This window comes from Oncorhynchus gorbuscha, linkage group LG13 (genome assembly GCF_021184085.1).
Source record: "Oncorhynchus gorbuscha isolate QuinsamMale2020 ecotype Even-year linkage group LG13, OgorEven_v1.0, whole genome shotgun sequence".
In the NCBI taxonomy this organism is placed as follows: domain Eukaryota; kingdom Metazoa; phylum Chordata; class Actinopteri; order Salmoniformes; family Salmonidae; genus Oncorhynchus; species Oncorhynchus gorbuscha.
In genome coordinates, this window is record NC_060185.1 from 89,386,743 (window position 1) to 89,404,984 (window position 18,242).

At 44.4% G+C, this 18,242-nt stretch overlaps 1 protein-coding gene across 1 annotated transcript in view; it reads left to right on the top strand.

Moving 5' to 3' along the window:
• The window catches only part of frmpd3 (FERM and PDZ domain containing 3), a 169,430-nt gene that overhangs the window by 103,868 nt on the left and 47,320 nt on the right, over positions 1–18,242 (top strand). The window contains exons 2-7 of the mRNA XM_046296051.1: positions 1,152–1,264; positions 1,494–1,654; positions 2,115–2,217; positions 2,719–2,764; positions 6,995–7,099; positions 15,768–15,875. Coding sequence (XP_046152007.1) covers positions 1,224–1,264; positions 1,494–1,654; positions 2,115–2,217; positions 2,719–2,764; positions 6,995–7,099; positions 15,768–15,875 — 564 coding nt within the window. The 5' untranslated portion in view covers positions 1,152–1,223. The remainder of the gene's footprint in view (positions 1–1,151; positions 1,265–1,493; positions 1,655–2,114; positions 2,218–2,718; positions 2,765–6,994; positions 7,100–15,767; positions 15,876–18,242) is intronic.

Below are 18,242 nucleotides of genomic sequence, written 5' to 3' on the forward strand. Positions count from 1 at the left end.
TACTGCACCTTGTAGGGTAAGAGTTGAATACCCCTGGTCTATACTGCACCTCGTAGGGTAAGAGCTGAATACCCCTGGTCTATACTTCACCTTGTAGGGTAAGAGTTGAATACACCTGGTCTATACCAGACCTTGTAGGGTAAGAGTTGAATACCCCTGGTCTATACTGCACCTCGTAGGGTAAGAGTTGAATACACCTGGTCTATTCCAGACCTCATAGGGTACGAGTTGAATACCCCTGGTCTATACTGCACCTCGTAGGGTAAGAGTTGAATACACCTGGTCTATTCCAGACCTCGTAGGGTAAGAGCTGAATACCCCTGGTCTATTCCAGACCTCATAGGGTAAGAGTTGAATACCCCTGGTCTATACTGCACCTCGTAGTGTAAGAGTTGAATACACCTGGTCTATACTGCACCTCATAGGGTAAGAGTTGAATACACCTGGTCTATTCCAGACCTCGTAGGGTAAGAGTTGAATACACCTGGTCTATACTGCACCTTGTAGGGTAAGAGTTGAATACCCCTGGTCTATACTGCACCTCGTAGGGTAAGAGCTGAATACCCCTGGTCTATTCCAGACCTCATAGGGTAAGAGTTGAATACACCTGGTCTATACTGCACCTCGTAGGGTAAGAGTTGAATACCCCTGGCCTATACCGGACCTCGTAGGGTAAGAGCTGAATACCCCTGGCCTATACCGGACCTCGTAGGGTAAGAGCTGAATACCCCTGGCCTATACCGGACCTCGTAGGGTAAGAGCTGAATACCCCTGGCCTATACCGGACCTCGTAGGGTAAGAGCTGAATACCCCTGGCCTATTCCAGACCTCGTAGGGTAAGAGCTGAATACCCCTGGCCTATTCCAGACCTCGTAGGGTAAGAGCTGAATACCCCTGGCCTATTCCAGACCTCGTAGGGTAAGAGCTGAATACCCCTGGCCTATAACAATTGATTGTTTTACTCTGCGGCAAGTCTTATATGCTTTAATCTTATAGGCTCTGTTGGAATTTGCTTCAGTCATGTGATTGTTCCCGTCAATCTCTAATGTTCTTCCCTCCTTCTCCCCCTTCCACTCCACCACATATATAATGCCCTACCCCCTCCATCCCTCCTCCCTTCACCCCCCTCTCTGTCCATCCTCCTCGCTCAGGTGAATGATTGAGAATCAGACCGAGCTCCTTTCTGTGAGACCTCGTCCCATGCTCCTCCCTCCTCTCAGGGGATGGCCAAGGTCCAGGATGGACACACAAACACATGTGACAGGTACACTACACTCCCTCCCTACGTAGGGTCACAACACATTTCTACATACTCTGAGTGTGTGTGTGTGTGTGTGTGTGTGTGTGTGTGTGTGTGTGTGTGTGTGTGTGTGTGTGTGTGTGTGTGTGTGTGTGTGTGTGTGTGTGTGTGTGTGTGTGTGTGTGTGTGTGTGTGTGTGTGTGTGTGTGTGTGTGTGTGTGTGTGTGTGTGTGTGTGTGTGTTCCGGGTGCAGCCCTGTGATGTTAGAAGAGAGCCAGGATGGTATGGACAGTGGTAGCCTGACTCCTGGCCCAGCTTCAGCTCGACAGGTCTGCATTCAGCGCCACCCCAGCCAAGGCTTCGGATTCATAGCAGGCAGCCAGAGACCAGTCATTGTACGCTCCGTCTCTGCAGGTAGGTAGGGAACTGTGTGTGCGTGTGCGTGCGTGCGTGTGTGCGTGCGTGCGTGCGTGCGTGTGTGTGTGTGTGTGTGTGTGTGTGTGTGTGTGTGTGTGTGTGTGTGTGTGTGTGTGTGTGTGTGTGTGTGTGTGTGTGTGTGTGTGTGTGTGTGTGTGTGTGTGTGTGTGTGTGTGTGTGTGTGTGTGTGTGTGTGTGTGTGTGTGTGTGTGTGTGTGTGTGAGAGAGAGAGAGAGAGAGAGAGAGCGATAGAGCAGTAGTGCAAGAGATAGAGAGAGAGAGAGAGAGAGAGAGAGAGAGAGAGAGAGAGAGAGAGAGAGAGAGAGAGAGAGAGAGAGAGAGAGAGAGAGAGAGAGAAATGATATATGAGTGTTGTCAGTTTGATGTCTTTGTCTGTGTGTCCATTACTCATAGACTAAGCGTTCCTCTGCCTGTGTGTGTATGTGTGCTGTCCCAGACGGCCCGTCCATCGGCAAGCTTCTACCTGGAGACCAGATCCTGGCCATCAATGAGGAGGTGGTGAGCGAGGCTTCCCGGGAGAGAGTCATAGACCTTGTAAGGTAACATCCTTTATATCACCACAGGGGAGGGGGGAGGGAGGAGGGCGGTGGGTTTGGTTAGGAAGGTAAGGGGTGGGAGGTGTGGGGAGATAAGGAATGAGTCGAGTCCAATGCAATGTGTCTCTAGATTGTTATTCGTCTATAGCCTACACTTTATGTGAGTCTTGGACAGGACAGGACAAACTTTGGTGGGAATGTTTTCCTGAGTTCTTTCAATGTGTGAACTCACACAACACATAAGAGCAGAATAATTGCAGTAAATGCAGCAGCAGTACAGCGGGGATCGTTCTGTGTGTTTGAAGGCTAAATTCATGGAGAAATAGTCTGTCTCTAAGCCTCATGTGTTCCATAGAAACATAATGAGACAGATGAGTCATTGAGAACACAGAGAACAGAGAGGAGGTCTAGCAGATAAGAACAGGACAGTTTCTTCCAAAGCCACAGCCCTGGTGTTACCTAATCCACTCCACACTCCTCTCCTCTTTTCTGTCCTCTATTTAGATGCTGCAAAGACTCCATAGTTCTCACTGTGCTGCAGCCTCACCAGGTAACAATACACAGCTCTCTCTCACTGTTACTCTCTCACGCCTTTTCTCCTTGAATTTATCTCCCTCATTCTCTCTCTCTCTCCCTCATTCTCTCTCATTCTCTCTCTCATTCTCTCTCTCTCTCATTCTCTCTCTTTCCTCTCTCTCCATCATTCTACCTCTCCCTCATTATATCTCCATCATTCTCTCTCTCTCATTCTCTCTCTCTCTCTCTCATTCTCTCTCTCTCTCATTCTCTCTCTCATTCTCGCTCTCCCTCATTCTATCTCTCTCTCATTCTCTCTCTCTCTCTCACTATTTTTACTGTGTGTCGTGATTGTACTCTTCACACACACTAAATACAAATGGTTCTATATAGTACCAAATAAGGGTTATTTGGCTGAACCGATTTGGTGCTATATGGACTTTTTTTACGGTTCTAAATGGAACCTGTATGGTGCTATAAAGAACCCTTAAAAAGGTTATACTGCATATAGCACCAAAAACCTTCATATAAAAACCTTTTTTTATGGTACTTTATAGATCCTTTAAACATTAAGTACACCTTAATATTGAGATACACCCCCTTTTGCCCTCAGAACAGCCTCAATTCGTCTGGGTATGGACTCTACACAGTGTTGAAAGTGTTCCACAGGGATGCTGGCCAATGCTGACCCCAATGGTTACAGTTCTTGACACACTCAAACCGGTGCGCCTGGCATCTCCTACCATACCCCGTTCAAAGGCCCTTAACTATTTTGGTATATATATACTTAAGTATCAAAACTAAATGTAATTGCTAGAACATACTTAAGTATCAAAAGTAAAAAGTATAAATAATTTTACACTCCTTATATTATCCAACCAGCACAAGTATTATTCTTATTATAATTTACAGATAGCTAGGGGCACACTCCAACACTCTGACATCATTTACAGATAGCTAGGGGCACACTCCAACACTCTGACATCATTTACAGATAGCTAGGGGCACACTCCAACACTCTGACATCATTTACAGATAGCTAGGGGCACACTCCAACACTCTGACATCATTTACCTATAGCCAGGGGCACACTCCAACACTCTGAGATCATTTACAGATAGCCAGGGGCACACTCCAACACTCTGACATCATTTACAGATAGCCAGGGGCACACTCCAACACTCTGACATCATTTACAGATAGCCAGGGGCACACTCCAACACTCTGACACCATTTACAGATAGCTAGGGTCACACTTCAACACTCTGACATCATTTACAGATAGCTAGGGGCACACTCCAACACTCTGACATCATTTACAGATAGCCAGGGGCACACTCCAACACTCTGACACCATTTACAGATAGCTAGGGGCACACTCCAACACTCTGACATCATTTACAGATAGCTAGGGGCACACTCCAACACTCTGACATCATTTACAGATAGCTAGGGTCACACTACAACACTCTGACATCATTTACAGATAGCCAGGGGCACACTCCAACACTCTGACATCATTTACAGATAGCTAGGGGCACACTCCAACACTCTGACATCATTTACAGATAGCTAGGGTCACACTACAACACTCTGACATCATTTACAGATAGCCAGGGGCACACTGTGTTTATTGAGTCGGTCAGATCAGAGGCAGTAGGTATGACCAGGGATGTTCTCTTGATGAGTGTGTGAATTGGACCATTGTCCTGTCCTGCTAAACATTCAACATGTAACTAGTGTCTGGTAAAATGTATGGAGTAAAAAGTACATTATTTTCTTTAGGAATGTAGTGGAATAAAAGTTAAAGTTGTCAAAAATATAAATAGTACAGTAACGTACAGATACACAAAAATATGACTTTAGTAGGACTTTAAGTAGGACCACCGATAAATCCACTATAATTGAGAATTTCAATAAGCATTTCTCTACGGCTGGCCATGCTTTCAACTTGGCTACCCCTACCCTGGTCAACTGCCCAGTACCCTCCACAGCAACCCGCCCAAGCCCCCACCATTTCTCCTTTACCCAAATCCAGATAGCTGATGTTCGGAAAGAGCTGCAAAATCTGGACCCCTACAAATCAGCCGGGCTAGACAATCTGGACCCTCTCTTTCTAAAAAAATATCTGCCAAAATTGTTGCAACCCCTATTACTAGCCTGTTCAACCTCTCTTTCGTATCGTCTGAGATTCCCAAAGATTGGAAAGCTGCTGCAGTCATCCCCCTCTTCAAAGGGGGTGACACTCTAGACCCAAACTGCTACAGACCTATATCTATCCTACCCTGTCTTTCTAAGTTCTTCGAAAGCCAAGTTAACAAACAGATTACTGACCATTTTGAATCACATCGCACCTTCTCCGCTATGCAATCTGGTTTCAGAGCTGGTCATGGGTGCACCTCAGCCACGCTCAAGGTTCTACACGACATCCTAACCGCCATCGATAAGAGACATTTACTGTGCAGCCGTATTCATCGACCTGGCCAAGGCTTTCAACTCTGTCAATCACAGCATTCTTTATGGGCAGACTCGACAGCCTCGGTTTCTCAAATGATTGCCTCGCCTGGTTTACCAACTACTTCTCTGATAGAGTTCAGTGTGTCAAATCGGAGGGACTGTTGTCCGGTCCTCTGACAGTCTCTATGGGTGTGCCACAGGGTTCAATTCTCGGGCCGACTCGCCAATCTACCATTCCAGTGTTTAATTGCTATATTGTAATTACTTCGCCACCATGGCCTATTTATTTCCTTAACTTACCTCATTTGCACTGTATATAGACTTTTTGTTTTCTTTTGTTCTGCTATATTATTGACTGTATGTTTAGTTTATTCCATGTGTAACTCTGTGTTGTTGTATGTGTCGAATTGCTACGCTTTATCTTGGCCAGGTCGCAGTTGCAAATGAGAACTTGTTCTCAACTCGCCTACCTGGTTAAATAAAGGTGTTCTCAACTCGCCTACCTGGTTAAATAAAGGTGTTCTCAACTCGCCTACCTGGTTAAATAAAGGTGTTCTCAACTCGCCTACCTGGTTAAATAAAGGTGTTCTCAACTCGCCTACCTGGTTAAATAAAGGTGTTCTCAACTCGCCTACCTGGTTAAATAAAGGTGTTCTCAACAAGCCTACCTGGTTAAATAAAGGTGTTCTCACCTAGCCTACCTGGTTAAATAAAGGTGTTCTCACCTCCCCTACCTGGTTAAATAAAGGTGTTCTCACCTCCCCTACCTGGTTAAGTAAAGGTGTTCTCAACTCCCCTACCTGGTTAAATAAAGGTGTTCTCAACTCCCCTACCTGGTTAAATAAAGGTGTTCTCACCTCCCCTACCTGGTTAAATAAAGGTGTTCTCACCTCCCCTACCTGGTTAAATAAAGGTGTTCTCACCTCCCCTACCTGGTTAAATAAAGGTGTTCTCACCTCCCCTACCTGGTTAAATAAAGGTGTTCTCAACTCCCCTACCTGGTTAAATAAAGGTGTTCTCACCTCCCCTACCTGGTTAAATAAAGGTGTTCTCACCTCCCCTACCTGGTTAAATAAAGGTGTTCTCACCTCCCCTACCTGGTTAAATAAAGGTGAAATCAATCAATAAAATGAAGTATTTTTACTTAAGTACTTTACATCACTTCATAACCTTTAATTATCCCTAAAAAAAGAATAAACCCTTTTTTAAACTTAAAATAACCATTGGGCTCAAAGGGTTCTTTGAGTCATTAAGGTTCCACAAAGAACCATAACCTTTCCCAGTGCAGTGCTACTGAACACAATCACCTCTATAGGCTGCATGGCAACTGTACCACTAGAATTTCTCGTATCAACAGTCTGTTTCAAAAGCACTGTTGGGGCGGCAGGTAGCCTAGTGGTTGGAGCTTTGGGCCAGTAATAGAAAGGTTGCTAGATTGAATCCCCGAGCTGACTAAAATCTGTCGTTCTGAACAAGGCAGTTAACCCACTGTTCCTAGGCTGTCACTGTAAGTAAGAATTTGATCTTAACTGACTTGCCTAGTTAAATAAAGGTTAACTGATGCACAAACACGTAGTAGTCTTTTTGTTGCCTTCGTAATAACAGACTCATATTCAGCCAGGCATGTAATTAAACCTTCATGTAAAACATCCCAATTATTTAACCATCTAACTAAATCAAGTTTTTGCCAAACTTAACAATATGGTTTCAAAGCAAAAATTGTAATAAAAACTTTTCTAATTTGCTTAATATGAATTGTTAATGCCGTTAATAAACCCTAAATGTCTTTGTCTTTCCTCTCTTCTAGTCACCGAAGTCAGCCTTTATAAGTGCAGCTAAGAAGGCCCATCTGAGAACCAACCCGCCCAAAGTGCGCTTTTCAGAACAAGTGTCCTTCAGTGACCCAGACTCAGTAAGTACCATTCCACTGGTGATCCTTCAGTGACCCAGACTCAGTAAGTACCACTCTGCTGGTGATCCTTCAGTGACCCAGACTCAGTAAGTACCTCTCTGCTGGTGATCCTTCAGTGACCCAGACTCAGTAAGTACCTCTCTGCTGGTGATCCTTCAGTGACCCAGACTCAGTAAGTACCTCTCTGCTGGTGATCCTTCAGTGACCCAGACTCAGTAAGTACCACTCTGCTGATGATCCTTCAGTGACCCAGACTCAGTAAGTACCACTCTGCTGATGATCCTTCAGTGACCCAGACTCAGTAAGTACCACTCTGCTGGTGATCCTTCAGTGACCCAGACTCATCCTTCAGTGACCCAGACTACCACTCTGCTGGTGATCCTTCAGTGACCCAGACTCAGTAAGTACCACTCTGCCTGTGACCCAGACTGATCCTTCAGTGACCCAGACTCAGTAAGTACCTCTCTACTGGTGATCCTTCAGTGACCCAGACTCAGTAAGTACCACTCTGCTGGTGATCCTTCAGTGACCCAGACTCAGTAAGTACCACTCTGCTGGTGATCCTTCTCTCACACGTGCACTCTTCTTTCCATCTCTCTCTCCATTTATGTCTTCTTCTATGTTGTTCTTGCTTTCTAAATCGTTAATAGTCTTTCTATTTTTCTCTAAACCAATTTCTCTCACTGTTCATTCTTTCTCCACTTCTCTCTAAAACATTCTCTTTCATTTGTTCTCTCTTTAACTTGGGTCTGGGCCTGTCTCCCGGCTGATTAAACATGGCTGAACATCCTCTTCCTCTTTGGGTAGCTGTCTACCTGCACCATACAAAACAGCCTTGGGTCCAACACAGTGCAGCTTTTGATTATAAATTGTTCTCCTCCAGATCGATGTCCCCTCTCTCTGATATAGCACAGGTTGCGCCTTTAAACTGTTTCTAAGATGTTTGTTAAACATTGGACACATTTTGAATTGAGCTGCAGCAGCAGCGTTACAGTGTTACGCTGGCTGAGAGCAGACATGTAAAGTCCCTGCTTGGCTGTGAAAGCCCTCTTCCTACTGTCTGTGAGCTCTGAATAAGTGTTCCGAATGGCACCCTATTCCCTACATAGTACACTACTTCTGACCAGAGCCCTATGTGCCCTGGTCAAAAGTAGTGCACTATATAGGGAATATAGTGCCATTTTGGACGCAGGCTGAGTTCTCTTCTCAAAGCCCAGAGAAGTTGGCTCTACAGGGAAGCCAACAAGCTTATCTCTCACTGTTCCTATTGACAGCTTGTTGTGCATTTTATGAACAACAAGTTAGGCTTCAGCTGCTTGGTTTCAACATCATCTCTATGCATCCCAAATCGCATTCTTTATATAGTGCAGAGCCCTGTGGGCCCTGGTCAAAAGGGCATAATATGACTAAATAGGGAATAGGATGACATTTGGGATGCAGCCCTGGTGTGTGTTGCTAACAAGTCGTAAGAGTGGAATCAATGAGTACACAAGTTTACATTTCCCTGCCAGTCTGGACACGTTTACAACCTGTAGGGAACACACACAGGGAGTGGAGAGATAACTAGTCAGCCTCTAACAGGAGAGATAACTGGGGAGCTTCTAAGACAAGAGATAACTAGTCAGCCTCTAACAGGAGAGATAACTGGGGAGCCTCTAAGACAAGAGATAACTAGTCATCCTCTAACAGGAGAGATAACTGGGGAGCCTCTAAGACAAGAGATAACTAGTCAGCCTCTAACAGGAGAGATAACTGGGGAGCCTCTAAGACAAGAGATAACTAGTCAGCCTCTAACAGGAGAGATAACTGGGGAGCCTCTAAGACAAGAGATAACTAGTCAGCCTCTAACAGGAGAGATAACTGGGGAGCCTCTAAGACAAGAGATAACTGGGGAGCCTCTAACAGGAGAGATAACTAGTCAGCCTCTAACAGGAGAGATAACTGGGGAGCCTCTAACAGGAGAGATAACTAGTCAGCCTCTAACAGGAGAGATAACTGGGGAGCCTCTAAGACAAGAGATAACTGGGGAGCCTCTAACAGGAGAGATAACTGGGGAGCCTCTAAGACAAGAGATAGCTAGTCAGCCTCTAACAGGAGAGATAACTGGGGAGCCTCTAAGACAAGAGATAAATGGGGAGCCTCTAACAGGAGAGATAACTGGGGAGCCTCTAACAGGAGAGCTAATTGGGGAGCCTCTAACACGAGAGTTAACTGGGGAGCCTCTAACAGGAGAGATAACTGGGGAGCCTCTAACACATGAGTTTGCGGGGAGCTAACGGGAGAGTTACTGGCTCGTGGTCTTTCATTACCAGGAAAGTAAGCATCCCCTCATGCATGACGTACCCACACCCACACACCCACACACAGAAGCATGGGGGCTAAGAGGGATCAATAACACACATGATAATACCATAGATCTCACCTATAGCCGAGATTAGACTGCATGTAGACCCCTCCTATACACATATATAGAGAGAGAGATGGTCCTCCTCCCCTTGGTGGAGGCCTGATACAGGGAGAGAGAGATGCTCCTCCTCCCCTGGGTGGAGGCCTGATAAAGGGAAAGAGAGATGCTCCTCCTCCCCTGGGTGGAGGCCTGATACAGGGAGAGAGATATGCTCCTCCTCCCCTGGGCGGAAGCCTGATACAGGGAGAAAGAGATGCTCCTCCTCCCCTGGGTGGAGGCCTGATACAGGGAGAGACAGATGTCCCTCCTCCCCTGGGTGGAGGCCTGATACAGGGAGAGAGAGATGTCCCTCCTCCCCTGGGTGGAGGCCTGATACAGGGAGAGAGATATGCTCCTCCTCCCCTGGGTGGAGGCCTGATACATGTCCCTCCTCCCCTGGGTGGAGGCCTGATTACAGGGAGAGAGATATGCTCCTCCTCCCCTGGGCGGAGGCCTGATACAGGGAGAGACAGATGCTCCTCCTCCCCTGGGGGAGGCCTGATACAGGGAGAGAGAGATGTCCCTCCTCCCCTGGGTGTATGATTGGTAAAGATTGAACAATCCCCCTTCTGCAGAGTGTTTAATCATGTCGATCCGTCTCCTGGGATCAGGCTGGGAATGAGGATTGATTGGTTTGGACTTACATATCAGTGCAGACCACCTAACCTGAGCATGTGGAGTTTATCTTCGTAGAGGGAGAGAGAGATGAGGGCTACATCTACTATGGATGCATGCCAAATGACACCCTATTCCCTACATAGTGCACCACTTGACAGGAGCCAATAGGGCTCTATATAGGGAATAGGGTGCCATTTGGGAAGGAGCCCTTGTGGCTCTCATAATGCTCCATTTCTCTATGGCTGCGTCTAAAACAGAGCCCGTATATACTTCTGGGGAAAGCCAGGAGCACTATATAGGGAATGGGGTGCCATTTAGGAGACAGGGTGCCATTTGGGAGACAGACCCTGCGTACACTCTCTCCTCCACACTCGGGTCACACAGCACAGCCTGTTATGCTAAATTCAACCTTTACTTCTGCCACCATCATTTCCCTCTGGTTTTAGAGAGAAGCTACGGTGGACTAGGAGGAATTCTAAACTACACTACACAAAGGGTTCCAAAAGGGTTCTTCGGCTGTCCCCATAGGAGAAGCCTTTTGGGTTCCATGTACAACCCTCCGTGGAAAGAGTTTCACATGGAACCCAAAAGGGTTCTACCAGGAACCAAAAGAGTTCTCCCTTGAACCAAAAATGGTTCCACCTGGATCTAAAAAAGTTATCCTACGGGGAGAGCCGAAGAACCCTTTTAGGTTCTAGATAGTATATTTTTTTGTAAGAGTGTAGCCTGGCTGACATCTTATGTGGATACATCTGTAGTTGATACATCTGTAGTTGATACATCTGTAGTTGATACATCTGTAGTTGATACATCTGTAGTGGATACATCTGTAGTGGATACATCTGTAGTGGGATACATCTGTAGTGGGATACATCTGTAGTTGATACATCTGTAGTTGATACATCTGTAGTGGATACATCTGTAGTGGGATACATCTGTAGTGGATACATCTGTAGTGGATACATCTGTAGTTGATACATCTGTAGTGGATACATCTGTAGTGGATACATCTGTAGTGGGATACATCTGTAGTGGGATACATCTGTAGTTGATACATCTGTAGTGGATACATCTGTAGTTGATACATCTGTAGTTGATACATCTGTAGTGGATACATCTGTAGTGGATACATCTGTAGTGGATACATCTGTAGTGGGATACATCTGTAGTGGGATACATCTGTAGTGGATACATCTGTTGTGGGATACATCTGTAGTGGATACATCTGTAGTGGATACATCTGTAGTGGGATACATCTGTATGGATACATCTGTAGTGGATACATCTGTATACATCTGTAGTGGGATACATCTGTAGTGGGATACATCTGTAGTGGATACATCTGTAGTGGATACATCTGTAGTGGATACATCTGTAGTGGATACATCTGTAGTGGATACATCTGTAGTGGGATACATCTGATCATCTGTAGTGGATACATCTGTAGTGGGATACATCTGTAGTGGATACATCTGTAGTGGATACATCTGTAGTGGATACATCTGTAGTGGATACATCTGTAGTGGATACATCTGTAGTGGGTAGTGGGATACATCTGTAGTTCTGTAGTGGATACATCTGTAGTGGATACATCTGATACATCTCTGTAGTGGATACATCTGTAGTGGATACATCTGTAGTTGATACATCTGTAGTGGATACATCTGTAGTGGATACATCTGTAGTGGGATACATCTGTAGTGGGATACATCTGGAGTGGATACATCTGTTGTGGGATACATCTGTAGTGGGATACATCTGTAGTGGATACATCTGTAGTGGATACATCTGTAGTGGGATACATCTGTAGTGGGATACATCTATAGTGGATACATATGTAGTGGATACATCTGTAGTGGATACATCTGTAGTGGGATACATCTGTAGTTGATACATCTGTAGTGGATACATCTGTAGTGGATACATCTGTAGTGGGATACATCTGTAGTGGGATACATCTGGAGTGGATACATCTGTTGTGGGATACATCTGTAGTGGATACATCTGTAGTGGGATACATCTGTAGTGGATACATCTGTAGTGGATACATCTGTAGTTGATACATCTGTAGTGGATACATCTGTAGTGGGATACATCTGTAGTGGATACATCTGTAGTGGATACATCTGTAGTGGGATACATCTGTAGTGGGATACATCTGTAGTGGATACATCTGTAGTGGATACATCTGTAGTGGATACATCTGTAGTTGATACATCTGTAGTGGATACATCTGTAGTGGATACATCTGTAGTGGATACATCTGTAGTTGATACATCTGTAGTGGATACATCTGTAGTTGATACATCTGTAGTGGATACATCTGTAGTGGATACATCTGTAGTGGATACATCTGTAGTGGATACATCTGTAGTTGATACATCTGTAGTGGATACATCTGTAGTGGATACATCTTATGCGGATAAATCTGTAGTGGATACATCTGTAGTGGATAAATCTGTAGTGGATACATCTGTAGTGGATAAATCTGTAGGGACGTCAGTCTATTCTAAATGATGCTCACATTTACTGAAGGATTCATTTCATTACCTCTCATCATATAATTGTTCAATATTATTACATTTTTGTCATTCAACAGATGCTCTTATCCAGAGTGACTTAGAGTAGAAATTAGGGTTAAGTGCCTTGCTCAAGGGCACATTGGCAGATTTGTAACTTTTCGGTTACTGGCCCAAAGCTCTTCACTGCTAAGCTACCTACACTGCATTTGGAAAGTATTCAGACGCCTTCTCTTTTTCACATTTTGTTACGTTATAATTATGTTATAATTACGTTATAAGCTAATTCTAAAATTTTAAAAAAAATAATAACACTCGCCAATCTACACAAAATACCCCAAAATGACAAAACGAAAACAGGTTTTTAGAAATGTTTGCAATTTTATATATAAAAAAACCAGAAATACCTTATTTACATAAATATTCAGACCATTTGCTAGAAGACTCGAAATTGAGCTCAGGTGCATTCTGTTTCCACTGATCACCCTTGAGATGTTTCTACAACTTGATTGGAATCCATCAGTGCTAAATTAAATTGATTGGACATGATTTGGGAAGGCACACAGTTGACATGTATGTCAGAGCAAGAAACAAGCCATGAGGTTGAAGGAATTGTCCGTAGAGCTCCGAGACAGGATTGTGTCAAGGCACAGATCTGGGGAAGAGTACCAAAAAATGTTTGCAGCATTGAAGGTCCCCAAGAACACAGTAGCCTCCATCGTTCTTAAATGGAAGAAGTTTGGAACCACCAAGACTCTTTCTAGAGCTGGCTTGCTGGCCAAACTGAGCAGTCAGTGGAGAAGGGTCTTGGTCAAGGAGGTGACCAAGAACCCGATGGTCACTCCGACACAGCTCTAGAGTTCCTCTCTGGAGATGGGAAAACCTTTCAGAAGGACAACCATCTCTGCAGCACTCCACCAATCAGGCCTTTATGGTAGAGTGGCCAGATGGAAGCCACTCCTCAGCAAAACACACATAACAGCCCGCTTGGAGTTTGCCAAAAGGCACCTAAAGGACTCTCAGACCATGAGAAACAAGATTATCTGGTCTGATGAAACCAAGATGGAACTCTTTGGCCTGAATGCCACACGTGACGTCTGGAGGAAACCTGGCACCAACCCTATGGTGAAGCATGGTGGTGGCACCAACCCTACGGTGAAGCATGGTGGTGGCACCAACCCTACGGTGAAGCATGGTGGCGGCAGTATCAAGCTGTGGGGATGTTTTTCAGCAGCAGGGACTGTGAGACTAATCACAATCGAGGGAAAGATGAACGGAGCAAAGTACAGAGAGATTATTGATGAAATCGTGAAAACCTAGGGGTCTGAATACTTTCCGAAACGATTGTAGCAGTGAGCGGCAATACTGTAGCTGTGAGGGGCTATACTGTAACTGTGAGGGGGGTATTCTATAGCTGTGAGGGGCTATACTGTAGCTGTGATGGGCTATACTATTACTGTGAGGGGCTATACTGTAGCTGTGACGGGTCTATACTGTAGCTATGAGAGGCTATACTGTAGCTGTGAGGGGCTATACAATAGCTGTGAGAGGCTATATTGTAACTGTGAGGGGCTAAACAATAACTGTGAGGGGCTATACTGTAGCTGTGAGGGGCTATACTGTAACTGTGAGGGGCTATACTGTAACTGTGAGGGGGGTATTCTATAGCTGTGAGGGGCTATACTGTAGCTGTGATAGGCTATAATATTACTGTGAGGGGCTATACTGTAGCTGTGACGGGTCTATACTGTAGCTGTGAGAGGCTATACTGTAGCTGTGAGGGGCTATACAATAGCTGTGAGGGGATATACTGTAACTGTGAGGGGCTATACAATAATTGTGAGGGGCTATACTATAAATGTGAGAGGCTATACAGAACTTTGAGGGGCTATACTATAGCTGTGAGGGGCTATACTGTAGCTGTGATGGGCTATACTGTAACTGTGAGGGGCTAAACTGTAGCTGTGAGGGGCTATACTGTAACTGTGAGGGGCTATACTGTAACTGTGAGGGGCTATACTGTAGCTGTGAGGGGCTATACTATAGCTGTGAGGGGCTACACTGTAACTGTGAGGGGCTATATTATAGCTGTGAGGGGCTATACTGTAACTGTGAGGGGCTATACTGTACATCTTCCCCATCCTCCTCTCTCTCTGTTCTCTAAGTGGTTTTCAGACCAGCAGTGGATGATGTGGGTGTGTGACTGGGGCTTTGAGTCACCAACTCTCTCCACTTATCTCATTCACCCTCCTAGTCACAGTACCTCCGGAAAGAGTGAATACCTGTCACGCCCCATCTCCCTACCTGGACTGAATTCAACTCCAGCAGAGGAAACTTTTCTGATGAGTAGCTGATAAAAGCAGAATAACCTTGAGTCATCAGGCCTCCTGCAGTTCCCTGGCCTACGTAACCACTGCACTTTATAGTCTATTCAGCCAGCTAGCTACCAATTGTACTCGCAACACCGGCACATACATATTAAATGGATGTATTGAGGAAATGTAATAAGCTTCTCTTTGATCACAGCACAATATATCCAGGCAGGGTTCCTAAAGCAGAGATTCAGGCTGCCCCGGTTCAAATAAGGTATTGCTCCCCCATTGCACTCTGGAAGCTCCAGTCTGGTTCCTTCTTCACTGCTTTTAGATGGAAGGTACTTCTATCTGCACTTTCCACAGTTATGGACTTCCAACACCATTCAATTATAGCCCTGATCCTCTACTCTGGAGTTTATTAGTTGTACTGTACCATGTTGATGTGCGATTTTGACCTTTTAAGTTTTTTTCTCAGATACCTCATATTGCCTCTCTCTTACTGCTATAAGAGGCACTCAGGTTTTACAGTTTCTCTCTTTCTCTCCCTCCCTCTCTCTCTTTCACTCCATCTCTCTCTCTCTCTTTCTCTCTCTCCCTCTCGCTCTCCCTCCCTCTCTTTCTTTCACTCTCTCTCTCTTTCTCTTTCTCTCTCTCCCTCTCTTTCTCTCCCTCTCTTTCTCTCTCTGCCTCTATAATAATATAATAACTCTTCATCTCTCCCTTTCTGCCCACCCTCTCTGTCTCTCTCTCTCTCTGTCTCTCTCTCACAGACAATGCTAAAGGACGACTCTTTGCTACTCATACCAAATGTGCTGAAGGTGTTCCTGGAGAATGGTCAGATCAAGTCCTTTACGTTTGACAGCCGCACCACTGTCAGGGTACGTATACAGTGTATGATCCAATTTGTAAACATTACCAACAGAGTTAATGTGAAAATGGGTTCAAAATGGTCGCCCTCTGCTGGTGATTTGCAGGATGTGCAATGACACAAGTAATAGGAGGGTTTTGATTGGTTACATTGCCTACTATGCCAATATTTCTGTATAAAATATTCTCTGCTACTCTAAAACTACCAGAGATCCCTGTCTGTAACTTTGATATGCCCGAAGAGTATATTATGTTCAACAATAGATTGTAAAATACTACTCATATTACAGAGTAAGCAGTAAAGCTTCATATATCACCAAATGTTGCTTAACGTCTTAAAGGAGGCTTGGGTAATCCTAAAATGTCACAAATGTTCCAACTTCAATTATTTATTTCTCAATTATGCTTTAAGATACAACTGTCAAATATTTGTCCAAAAATCTGGGTATTTAAAAAATATATTTGTATGCCCATTTAATCCCACCACAGTGTCCGATTTCAAATAGGCTTTACAGCGAAAGCACCACAAACGATTATGTTAGGTCACAACCAACTCACAGAAAAATTCAGCCATTTTTCCAGCCAAAGAGAGGAGTCACAAAAAGCACAAATAGAGATAAAATGAATCACTAACCTTTGATGATCTTCATCAGATGACACTCACAGGACTTCATGTTACACGATATATGTATGTTTTGTTTGATAAAGTTAATATTTATATAAAAAAATCTCAGTATACATTGTTCACTAGTTCCAAAAACATCAGGTTATATTGCAGAGAGCCACATCATTTCAAAAAGTCTTTACGGAAAAAGCAAACCATGCATTAATCTGAGACGGCACTCAGAAAAAAAAATGTATCCACCATGTTGGAGTCAACAGAAATCAGAAATCACATTATAAATATTCCCTTACCTTTGATGATCTTCATCAGAATGCACTCCCAGGAATCCTAGTTCCAAAATAAATGCTTGATTTGCTCGATAATGTCCATTATTTATGTCCAAGTAGCTACTTTTGTTAGCTCGTTTAGTACACAAATCCAAACGCTCGTGCAGGTCTAGCCCAACGTCGGACAAAAACTTCAAAAGGTTATATTACAGGTCGAAGAAACTTGTCAAACTAATTATAGAATCAATCTTTAGGATGTTGTTATCAAGAATCTTCAATAACGTTCCAACCGGAGAATTCCTATGTCTGTAAAGAAGCAATGGAACGCAGGTCGCTCTCATGTGAAATGCGCGTGACCAGAACCTGGCTCTCTGCCAGACCACTGACTCAAACAGCTTCCATCCGGCTCCACAACACAGTAGAAGTCTCATTCAAGTTTCTAAAGACCGTTGACATTTAGTGGAAGCCCTAGGAAATTCAACTTGATCCATATTCCACTGTGTGTTCAATAGGGGCTGGGTTGAAAATCGACCAACCTCAGATTTCCCACTTCCTGTTTCCCACTTCCGGTTTTTGCCTGCCATAAGAGTTCTGTTATACTCACAGACATCATTCAGTGTTTTCTATCCAATACTAATGATAATATGCACATATTAGCAACTGGGACTGAGGAGCAGGCCGTTTAATCTGGGCACCTTTCATCCAAGCTACTCAATACTGCCCCTGCAGCCATAATACGTTTTAAACTGCACATGAAATGCAAACATATTGACTACCCACTGAATCAACATTGTTTCCACATCATAAACAAAATGCTGGTGAATCAACATGGAAAACTGATTGGATATTCAAAATGTCATCAACGTAAGGGAATCCAACTTTTAACCTAAATCCAATGACAGGGGGAATTATTTGATTAGTTGATTTCACGTTAGTTGACAACTAAACCAAATGTAAATCAAAACTAGACGTTGAACTGGCATCTGTGCCCAGTGGGTGTAACCATCACTCCCCCCAAAAAATAAATATCTAATGACATCAGTATATGAAGAATAGGCTTCGTTCTGAGAAGCCCACTTCCTTCAATTCACAGTATTTTATAATGTCTGTGGTTACGTCTCAAATGGCACCCTATTCCCTTCCCTACGTTTGACCCAAGCGCTAGTCAAAAGTAGTGCAATAAAAAGGGAATAGGGTGCCACTTGGTACACAAGAGGTAATATTGTAATGACATCCAGCAGTCAGTCAGGAGACACTGTCAGGCTCTAACTATCAGGCTCTCACTGTCAGGCACTCAATGTCAGGAGACACTGTCAGGCTCTCACTGTCAGGCTCTCACTGTCAGGCTCTCATTGTCAGGAGACACTGTCAGGCTCTCACTGTTAGGCTCTCACTGTCAGGAGACACTGTCAGGCTCTCACTGTCAGACTCTCACTGTCAGACTCTCACTGTCAGACTCTCACTGTCAGGAGACACTGTCAGACTCT